Genomic DNA, 11824 nt, shown 5'->3' with positions numbered 1-11824 from the left:
GGCACTTCCTCTATTCTTCTGTTTTACTTCCTCTCTAGAAACCCAGTACTCTATTGTTTCAACCCCTTTAGGCTCCCGTCGCTCCCCCTCCCGTTGGATTTGTGTAGTCAGCTACCATCGATGCCGCTACTGTATTGACCCGCTTTCTAGTCGCCGGGTGTTTAATTACAGCGCTCGCCACCTAGCGACATAAGGCTGAATTACAAGCTTCTGTCATTGGCAAAAAAATTTATTGCTTGCGCGACCATGCGCTCATAGCTATTTCAACTGACATAATTTTGGCCTCTCAATTGGCACCCCAGAATTTCATAGCTCCTGGAAGCTACCTTCATGCCTGACCTAACACTGAACTGGAACTTCTTTGCAGTTTTAATCGCGTTCTTCAACCTTATGTCCAATGTTAGTTTTAAGTGCCTTCAAGACAAATTTCACACCTGGCAAATGACTGGACTGGTTTCTCTGCAGTTTCCCCGCAAAATATACAGGTGAAACTCGAAAAATTAGAATATCGTGCAAAAGTTTATTTATTTCAGTAATGCAACTTAAAAAGTGAAACTAATATATGAGATAACTCATTACATGCAAAGCAAGATAGCAAGCCGTGATTTGTTATAATTGTGATGATTATGGCTTACAGTTCATGAAAACCCCAAATTCACAATCTTAGAAAATTAGCATATTATATGCAATCAATAAAACAAGGATTGTACGTAGAACAATATCGGACCTCTGAAAAGTATAAGCATGCATATGTACTCAGTACGTGGTTTGGGCCCCTTTTGCAGCAAATTACTGCCTCAATGCAGCATGGCATGGAAGCTATCAGCCTGTGGCACTGCTAAGGTGTTATGGAAGACCAGGATGCTTCAATAGCGGCCTTCAGCTCTTCTGTATTGTTCGGTCTCACGTCTCTCATCTTTCTCTTGGTAATGCTCCATAGATTCTCTATGGAGTTCAGGTCAGGCGAGTTTGCTGGCCAATCAAGCACAGTAATCCCGCAGTCATTGAACCAGGTTTTGGTGCTTTTGGCAGTGTGGGCAGTTCCCAAGTCCTGCTGGAAAATGAAGTCAGCATCCCTATAAAACTCGTCTGCGAAAGGAAGCATGAAGTACTCCAAAATCTCCTGGTAGACGGCTGGGTTGACCATGGACTTAATGAAGCACAGTGGACCAACACCAGCAGATGACATGGCTTCTGAAATCAACACAGACTGTGGAAACTTCACACTGGACTTCAAGCATCTTGCAGTGCCTCTCCATTCTTCCTCCACACTCTGGGTCGTTGGTTTCCAAATGAGATGCAAAAGTTGTTCTCATCAGAAAAGAGGACTTTGGACCACTGAGCAAGTCCAGGTCTGTTTTTCTTTAGCCCAGGTAAGACACTTCTGACGGTTCCACCACAAAAGCGCGTAGGACAAAATCGCGCTCGACAAAAGCGCGCTGTGACGTCATCACAGCGCGACGAAAAAGATCGAAAAAATGTAAAAATAAAGCTAAAACCTTCCCCTAACCCCCCCAAACCTAACCCTAAACCTAACCCTAACCCTAACTCTTAACCTAACCCTAAACCTAACCCTAAACCTAACCGTTAAAGTAACGAAAAACGTAACGCTAACCCTTATCCTAACCCTAACGCTAACGCTAACGCTCTAAAGCTAACCCTAACCCTTACCCTTACCCTTACCCTAACCCTAACCCTAACCCTTACCTTTGTGTGAATCGGCTTGCTTTAATTTAATTTTTATTAATTTTTATTTGAATTTTTCGATCTTTTTCGTCGCGCTGTGATGACGTCAAAGGCGCGATTTTGTCGATCGCGCTTTTGCCGTCCGCGCTTTTGACGGGTCACGCTTCTGACGTCATTTGTTGTTCAGGAGCGGCTTGGCAAGAGGAATACAACATTTGAAGCCCATGTCCAGGATCCGTCTTTGTGTGGTGGCTCTTGATGCACTGACTCCAGCCTCAGTCCATGCCTTGTGAAAGTCCCCAACACTTTTTAATGGCCTTTTCCTGACAATCCTCTCCAGGCTGCGGTCATCCCTGCTGCTTGTGCACCTTTTTCTTCCACACTTTTCCCTTCCACATGACTTTCTATTAATGTGCTTTGATACAGCACTTTGGGAACATCCAACTTCTTTTGCAATTACCTTTTGAGGCTTTCCCTCCTCATGGAGGGTGTCAATGATGGTTTTCTGCACAACTGTCAGGTCAGCAGTCTTTCCCATGATTGTGATTCCTACTGAACCAGACTGAGAGACCATTTAAAGGCTCAGGAACCCTTTGCAGGTGTTATGGCTTAATTAGCTGATTAGGGTGGGACACTTTGAGCCTAGAATATTGCATCTTTTCACAATATTCTAATTTTCTGAGATTGTGGATTTGGGGTTTTCATGAGCTGTAAGCCATAATCATCACAATTATGACAAATCAAGGCTTGAACTATCTCCTTTGCATGTAATGAGTCTATCTCATATATTAGTTTCACCTTTTAAGTTGCATTACTGAAATAAATATACTTTTGCACGAGTTTCACCTGTACTCACGCATCTGTTTCTGTGGCTCCAGCCTTTCAATATCTTATCCAACATCTTTGCAAAAGGAGATTCCTCTATTCTTCTCCTCTCTAGAAATCCAGTACTCGATTGTTTCAACGCCTTTCGGCTCTGCCGCTCCCCCTCCCGTTGGATGTCAGTATTCATCAACCATCGATGCCGCTCTACTGTATCGATGTCTTTCTAGTTACCGGGTTTTGCTCAGTGCATGGAGCGCCCTCTAGCGACATAAGGCTCAAAATCGGTCGTTGTTTGCAAGATTTTTGATCGATTACTGAATGCACCACTGGGTGGTTTTCAACGCCACCGATCACATAGATAGCTTCCCTTTGGGTCGATCAATTGCTAACCTGTTCTTCAGGGATGCACTCATAGCTACTATAACAGATCCAGCGGCTTTGTTTTCGCGAAGTGGGGTAATTGGGTGTGGGAAATGATGTGCACACAAACAGCAACAAGTATATGTTGTGTGTGGATGGGTGAATTATCTTCCAACCAGTTATTAGTCTGGGCTGGGAGGAGCAGAGATAACTCCTCAAAACCTGCTTTTGCAAACTGAAGGAAGCTTGAAGAGTGAAGGTTGAGTCTACTTAGCTTTGAAAGATTCAGCCGGTTGCTGGGCCCTAAAAGGTCACGAAATACTTGAGACCTAAATGATTACCTTAGCATTGCCGATCTGGGAAGTTCTCTTTATCGTTGTTAACTGGTAGTCAGGCAAGGAAACTTCCCGCCAGCTTCTCACAAGAAAAGTCACTGGGAAAACCGGCAGGAAGCTGCAAGTCATATGCCAGGGAGGATGTGTCTCCTGTTGGGTGGGGGAGTGACAGAAGTGCGAGGGGATGGATGGGAAAATTTGGAAAGGCGTGTGAGAAAGGATGTGCCTGAAAGGCACCATGTGGGTCGGAAAAGGTGTGCGGGCTCACCAAGAGTCTCTGAGTGAATTGTGGAGGGTTACACAGGGTGCAAGATAGAATAAGAACGGTGATGAGTAAGCGGTACCTCACAGTCAGTGGGGAGTGCACAGGAGTGCTTTAGGTTCAAGAAGGCCCCTCTACCCTTTGTTAAAAAAAAAAACACCCATTACTGCCATTTTTTGATGTAGAAGTAATGTGGTAGGGATGGAGATGGTAGCTCAACTAGACATCAGAAAGATCTAGTTCAGCTGTTTGCTGTAATATCGTTGGCGTGGAGGAATCTGAATGAAAACACCAACATACTGTATATTGTCTTTTCTTTTGGGAACTCAAAGGATAGAAAGCACTTCCTAGGGAGCACCCTGGGCCAGGAAAGAGGTTCATTTTAATCACTCCTCCTATATGGAGAAACTTTTTGTCTTTCAATTGGCATCGCAGTATTCCATCCATAGCTCCTTCATGCCTGACCTGACACTGAAATTGAACTTCTTTGCACTTTTAATCCCCTGTCTTTGACCTTTATACCCAATTTTTCTTTAGGTGCCTTCAAGTCAGACGTGACACCTGGGGACTGGCTGGACTGCTTTCTCTGCAGTTTCCTTGGCAAGGATTTTCAGGAGTGCTTTCTGTTTTCCTGCTTCCTAGCAATAGCAGTAGACTTATATACCGCTTCATAGGCCTTTCAGGCCTCTCTAAGCGGTTTACAGAGAGTCAGCATATTGCCCCCAACAATCTGGGTCCTCATTTTACCCACCTCGGAAGGATGGAAGGCTGAGTCAACCCTGAGCCGGTGAGATTTGAACCGCTGAACTGCTGATCTAGCAGTAGCCTGCAGTGCTGCATTTAACCACTGCGCCACCTTGGCTCTAGGCCTGAGAGGGACTGGCCAAGGATGCCCAGATGGCTCTGTGCCTAATGTGGGACTTGAACTGAGCACCTCCCGGTCTGTAACCTGGAACTTTAACTACTAAGCCAAACTGGATCTTTGCAATCTTTGTAACTGGCTCCCCATTATTTGCCAGATCTTTTCTTGTCTTTAAATCTGAGCTTCAATCTTTTCTTCTGAGTTAATTGATTCTTTCTCCGACTGTAGGCTGCTGGCTTCTGGCCTGAGGACCAGCAACTCTGGCTTCGACATTGCCTGATGCTACATTTTGCTTGATTTTATGAGTTACAGTTATATAGCGTTGGTAGCTAATCATTCTACTGTAAGGGTTACTTGTTGGAAGTTGCACAATTTCCTTCGTATCTCTTTCAGTTTTCTCTACTTGGAGTCTTTGCATAATGACATCCAATGACTATTTTCTCAGAATGATAATAAAAAGAAACCTACTCTTTGCAATGAATTTTTATAGTAGCCAGTCAGCCATGAAACTCTTCCAACTTTTCCCCTTCCATTCTCTCTGTGCTAATGTCCCATTTTGTTCTGCAAAAACCTCCAAATGTTGTAACTATTGACAGGGAATGGTCCTCACAAAGATCCAGAAGCTTTTGAGCTATTTTAAACATTTTTAGCACCTAAATCATAAAAATGGGACAACCAATGTGCCCAAAAATAGCAATAAAGACAGAATTAAATGTGACAAAAATTAATATAATTGAGAGGCGGAGCTGACATTGCGGCAATACGACATGCGATCTTGGAGCGCCATTATATATATATATATATATATATATATATATATATATATATATATATATATATATATATATATATATATATAATGTTGTTGTATTTGTGCTGATAAATAAATAAAGGGAGACTAGTAAAATCTAGTAAAAATCTAATAGATATATAGATATAGATATACACATACATACACACACACACACACACACACACACACACACACACACACACCCCAGATTGATAATATAAAACTATACAAATTGTAAGTGAGGACTATGGAGAGGATGTTTAAAAGCCTTGTTATTAAATATAAACAATTTTTATATAGAATATGGTATAAAGATGTAATATTATTGGATGATTTTAGGAGGCTGTAATGAAATGCCATAATATAGATTTACTTTAAATTTAGAATATTTTATATAAAAGGATGTAATAACAGTTATAGTCAAAGGAATGTTTAATAATCATAATTGTGTATGTATGTATGTATGTATGTATGTATGTATGTATGTATGTATGTATGATTGATGATATGAGAATTTGTGTAAATTGCAAGCGGGGACTAGTGTGAGGAAGCACAAAGCTTTATAACCAATCAACATACTGTATGTAACCGGAGGATGATTTTTATGTATTGTGTGTGTCTATATCTATTTGTTTTATGTTTGTTTAAAAATATTTTTTTTAAAAATATATATAATTGGATTACTCTAAAGTTTAAAAAGTTTATTACAGTGAAAGGCCAGCATAATAAATGTGGGGTGTATTCAATTAAAAAGTAGAGAAATTAATCACAGGGTAAAAATAGTAATTATACAAAAAAAACCAAAAAAAACAAGAGAGGCATAAATGACAGAGTATATATAAAAACAGTGGCCTAAATGGAACTAAGAGCACAGCGAGGAGCATAATATTTCTGTAGGGTGCATAAGGTTTAGCATGGGGCAGATTAAATCTTATCACTTCACAGTGCAAACAGTATGATGAGGTGGATGCTCCTTGATACTACTTTATAGCACAGGTTGTCCATTATCTGCCCAATTTTAAGTGCTGCTCTGCAGAACCTGGCAACATGATACTGTATTTTGTACCAGAGCGACTCTTCAAAGCAGCAGGGAGATGTATGTAGAATTGTCCTGTGCGGCCTGAGTATTTATGCAGTATTGGAAAGATGAGCCCGACACTAATGTCTGTCTAATAGAGCCGCTGGAGAAGCAAGTGCTTCGTTCTTTCTGTTTGTTCAGGTTCACAGGCACATTGTATTATAACCTGAGCTGTAATACTGACACGGAGAACCCTTGGAATTCTTTGGTGTCTTCTAAATTCAGGAAACATTTTTAGCAACTACCACTGCTATCACCCACCAGCATTCAAAGGATAACAAGAGGCACCACCGGGCAAAGATCACAACAGGAGTTGATAGAAAACCTGAAGATCCTACATTCAAAAACAATAATTGTTTTTCTCTATATTCCAAAAGCGTGACCCGACAAAAGGGCGAATGACAAAACCGTGCCGACTAAACCGCATTGCTAAAACCGTGACGTCATCAACGCGTCGACAACAGCACGTAGACAGAAGAGCGATTTCAGTCGACAGAGGGGCAATTTAAGTTAAGGTAAGGGTTAGGTTTAGGGTTAGGGTTAGGCTTACATTTAGGGTTAGGGTTAGCATTATGTTTAGGGTTAGGTTTAGGTTTAGTTTTAGTTTTACAGCGCGCTTCTGTCACTGCGCTGTTGTCGGAGCGATTCAGCGCTCATTCGTCGGAGCGCTTTAGAACACGTGGTTTTGTCACCGCGGTTTAGTCGGGCGCGGTTTTGTCGTTCGCCCTTTTGTCGGTGAACCTTCCAAAAGCATTTGCATACCATGGTCAACAATCTTTATATGTTAATTTTTTGTGCTCTTGTCATTGTCCCAAACCTTCCTCATACATTCTCCATTCTATGCATTATTGTTCTTGCTTGACTCTTCATAATCTGAACAGGGATTCATCTTGCTCTGAATTTCTGAAAATATTAGGGAAATATGAACTCTCTGCTTGCATCTTCTTATATTTGGGAAGCTGGAATCACTAAGCAAATGAGTATGCATCTGTCTGTCTATCTGAAGATATATTAAGAGCCATGATGGCACAGTGGTTAGAGTGCAGTACTGCAGGCTACTTCTGCTATCTGCAGGCTGCAAGCAGTTTGACAGTTCAAATCTCACCAGGCTCAAGGTTGATTCAGCTTTCCATCCTTCCGAGGTAGGTAAAATGAGGAGCCAGACTGTTGAGGGCAATATGCTGACTCTGTAAACCACTTAGAGGGCTGTAAAAGCACTGTGAAGCGGGATATAATTCTAAGTGCTATTGCTATATGTTTAAGCATATGCAGGTTTCTTAAAATCTGTATGTTGCTTTTCTATGACCTCACTTGTTCAATATGCAAAAAACATTCTGAAAAGCCTTTTTGCAGCAGTTATGCTATTTTTGCAAAAGGGAATATCCGCTACCTTTTCCTGATAGCCACACACAAGCAGTTAACCTTTATCAAGCTAACCTTTTTCATTTCATTTCTTTTCTCTCCTCCCTCATGTCTAATACTGAGACGTGGCTGGCTAATCAGGCCAGAAATTAAATACTTAATTTCCCAGCCATACTTCTAAAGGCAACTCAGAAATGAAATTCAAGCCTTCCCTACTGTCATCACCTTGTGTTTCGTATGGATTTTTTTGTGCGCAGTAAGAGAGGAATAATGTGTGAAGCATCGTCCACACTCTGGGCACTTGAAAGGTTTCTCACCTGTGTGTAAAGCTACATGATTTATAAGGTTAGTTCTAGTACTGAAACCTTTTCCACAGTCAGGACATTCAAAGGGTTTTTCTCCTGTGTGTGTCCTCTGGTGTATCACCAGGCCAGAATACCAACTGAAACATTTTCCACAGTCCAGACACTTATACGGTTTCTCCCCTGTGTGGGTCCTCTGGTGTTTCACAAGCTTGGAATTCTGACTGAAACTTTTCCCACAATCAGGACATTCAAAGGGTTTCTCTCCTCTGTGAGTTTTCAAGTGTTTCACAAAGTCGCAATTATGACTGAAACTTTTCACGCAATCTGGACACTTGTACCGTTTCTCCCGAGTGTGAATCCTCAGATGTTTAACAAGACTGGAATTCTGACTGAAAGCTTTCCCACAATCTGGACACTCATATGGCTTCTCCCCTGTGTGAGTCCTCTGGTGCATCATCAGGTTGGAATTACAGGAGAAACATTTCCCACAATCTGGACACTTGTACCTTTTCTCCCGAGTGTGAGTCTTCAGGTGTTTAACAAGATGGGAATTCTGGCTGAAACATTTCCCACAATCTGGACACTCATACGGTTTCTCCCCTGTGTGAGTCCTCTGGTGTTTCACAAGGTTGGAATTATGACTGAAAGCTTTCCCACAATATGGACAATCATAGGGTTTCTCTCCTGTATGAGTCCTCTGGTGAATCACCAGGTTGGAATTGTGACTGAAATCTTTTCCACAATCTGGACACTCATACACTTTCTCCCTTGTGTGGGTCCTCCGGTGTGTCACCAAGTGGGAATTCTGACTGAAGCCTTTCCCACAATCTGGACACTCAAAGGGTCTCTCTCCTGTGTGTGTCCTCTGGTGTGTCACCAGGTGAGAATTCCGACTGAAAGTTTTCCCACAATCAGAACAACCAAATGACTTCCCCCCCATCTCAAAGCTTATGCCACATTGAGGGCAAAGGATGGGCTTTTCTTCAGTGCGGTTCCTCTCGTGTATAATCAGGTGTGATCTGCAATCTGTACATTTCCCACAGATTGATATTTTTGGATTCTCAAGGTCCTCCCCATTGATTTCCAGATTATTTCCATTTTTCTGAATTAACAAATTATCCCATTCGACCTTTTTCTGCAGTGTTTAACTTGAGTTCCACATAGACAGGTTTTTCCAGCTCAAAATTCTCTTCCTGTTATTCTCTCTTTTGTCTGTCACCTTCCTGAGGAAGAATTTTGTGCTTTTCTGAAGGTGGCTGAAAAGACTTTCATTGCTGGCTTCATTTGCTTTCTTTTTTAATGCTGATTTGGATTCTCACTTGTCTGGAATTCTCTTCCTGGCATCCTCTTTGTCTATAAAATGGACATAAACCCTCAATTTAATGGTTGTTTATAAAGTTGCTACAGAACATGTGAAAACAGCAAGAGAGAAAAGCATGCATTATAATGAAAAAGCTAACATGCCAAAGTGCTAGTTTAACTTCTAAAAGTAACTATGATTCCTTTGACACATATAAGACTAGCTAGATCCAAGTTCAAATATCCACACAAACATTAAATTCCCTTCTGGGCTTAGGTAGATCACAAACTCTTAGCACTGCAAACTGTTATTTTCAAATGTATGAGAAAATGCTGAGAACAGATTATATAGATTTGCCACAGACACTTTTCAGAGGCACAATTGAGACTGTTTTAACAAACTGCATCCCTGTTTGGTTTGGTGGCAGCAGCACTTCAGATAGAAAGTCCATACAGAGAGTGGTAAGGACAGCTGAGAAGATTATAGAAAGCTCACATTCTGTCATTGAGGATACTGCTTCTAAGCGCTCTATGATTAGAGCTCAAAGCATTGTTAGGGACCCCACATACCCACTTCACAGTCTGTTTCTGTTGCTCCCCTCTGGGACAAGGTCTCAAAGTATTTCTAGCAGGAATACCTCATTCTATAACAGCTTTGCTCCCTACGCCTGGTTTACATCTGGTAAACTCCCAGGATTCAATTTTCTCGCCAAATACATGTATACCTCCAAACTAGACTGTGTTGTTTCATTGTGTCCTATAATATACGTGAGTATATGTGTAGTTTATGTAATTATTTTGTGATGCTTCTGTAGTGCATATTAGAGGTGATGACCCTTTGAGAAGTGTATGCAATGAAATTTCATTATAAATATATGCCGATTAATGTACCTTCAAAGTGATAATAAAGTTAGTCTAAGTCTAAAGATTTTCCTTTAATTCCTTTTTGACTGTACTCATCTCCACTATAATAGGTGTATACTACAGGCCACCCATCCAAGCAGGAGAACCCAACAAGCAGCACTGGAGCAAAATTTGGAGAGGGAAGGAATATGCTGCAACAGCTGATAAGTTTCAGCCTGTTTCTTCCCTATACACTGTGGAGGAAACCAATCAGCCCTTCTTGCTGCTGGCCTCTCCTCCGACCTGCCCTCCACTCACCTTCCAATTGCTGAAGTCCTGGGAAGAGCCGGAGAGGCGCCCTCCATGCCTCCGTCTCCCCACGGGTCAGCCGGAAGAGGCACTTCCTCTATTCTTCTCCTCAGTTTCACTTCCTCTCTAGAAATCCAGCACTGTTGGATTTGTTTCAACACCTTTAGGCTCCGTCGCTCCCTCTCCCGTTGGATGTCGGAACTTAGCAACCATCGATGCCGCTCTACTGTATTGACCCTTCCTACCGGTAGTTGCCGGGTGTTATTAATTGCATAAAGCGCCCTCTAGGGGTATAGGGCTGAAAAACACTCTGGTTTGCAAGATTTTTGATCGATTACTATATGCGCCGATAAATGGTTTTCAACAGCGCCGATCACATCGATAGCTTCACTTTGGATTATTAATCCCTAACCTGTACTTTCGTGTCTCTCAAGGATGAATTCATAGCTACTACAACTGACGCAGCGGGCTCTGTTGGTTTGTGAAACCAACATTCGCGGAGGCGGGGGACTGATAAGGTGACCAGATTTTCAGATTGGTAAACCTTTGACTGGGGGTGGGGGCTTGATTAAAAAATTTATACGGAGCAACACAAGTTTTCATACAACGCAAAAATAGTATTGTAATTTTTTTTTATTTCAACATAGCTACAATTTACAAATATAAATTGTAACTGTTGCCAAACATCAAAATTTTGATCACGTGACCATGAGGATGCTGCAACGGTCGCTAAGTGTGAAAATGGTCGCTAAGTGTGAAAAATGGTCATCAGTCACTTTTTTCAATACAGATACATGGACAAAAATACACAGACAAATAAGACACACATGTTGAAAATCCATTATGTATTTCAGCCTGAAAAATTACAGTGTCTCAAAAGTGGATATGCTCAAACTTTTAAATCCAATTTTAGAGCGGTGAAGAGAGGAGCCTCTACTGATGAAATACTTGCACTCAGAAGTTGTGGGACCTTCATCACTTGAGACTTTCAAGAAGAGATTGGACTGCCATTTGTCAGAAATGGTGTAGGGACTCCGGCTTGAGCAAGGGGGGGTGGGGGGTTGGACTAGATGACCTATAAGGTACCTTCCAGCTCTGTTCATCTGTTAAATGGTTCCCAGAGCCTCTGCCAGATTTAAAGCACTTGTTTTGCCCATGAAACTCTTCACTGGCCAAGAAAACAACACCCTCATTTTAAAAAAAAGTCACAACTCTTAACATGAAGGAAACATTTAAATCTGCGCCGAGATGGCGCAGTGGTTAGGGTGCAGTACTGCAGGCCACTTCAGCTGACTGTTATCTGCAGTTCAGCGGTTCTAATCTCACCGGCTCAAGGTTGACTCAGCCTTCCATCCTTCCGAGCTGAGTGAAATGAGGACCCAGACTGTGGGGGCAATATGCTGACTCTGTAAACCGCTTAGAGAGGACTGAAAGCCTTATGAAGCGGTATATAAGTCTAACTGCTACTGCTATAAATCTCCTAACCAGAAGAAAATTGATGAGAC

At 41.8% G+C, this 11824-nt stretch overlaps 1 protein-coding gene across 1 annotated transcript; it reads right to left on the bottom strand.

Annotated features, from left to right (window-relative positions):
* Window positions 1-6850: 6850 nt before the first annotated feature.
* Window positions 6851-10413, bottom strand: LOC148047696 (uncharacterized). Its single transcript, XM_087711723.1, has 2 exons — window positions 10329-10413; window positions 6851-9221 (listed from the first exon to the last, which is right to left on the bottom strand). The coding sequence occupies exon 2, from the start codon at window positions 8806-8808 to the stop codon at window positions 7765-7767; it is 1044 nt and encodes a 347-aa protein (XP_087567849.1). The 5' UTR covers window positions 8809-9221; window positions 10329-10413; the 3' UTR covers window positions 6851-7764.
* Window positions 10414-11824: the final 1411 nt, after the last annotated feature.

Source organism: Thamnophis sirtalis, unplaced genomic scaffold (assembly GCF_051295495.1).
Source record: "Thamnophis sirtalis isolate CommonGarterSnake01/CBP01778 unplaced genomic scaffold, rThaSir2_p1.2 scaffold_3, whole genome shotgun sequence".
Lineage (NCBI taxonomy): Eukaryota > Metazoa > Chordata > Lepidosauria > Squamata > Natricidae > Thamnophis > Thamnophis sirtalis.
The sequence above is the reverse complement of the archived record's forward strand: the minus strand, read 5'-3'. Positions and strand labels throughout refer to the sequence as shown.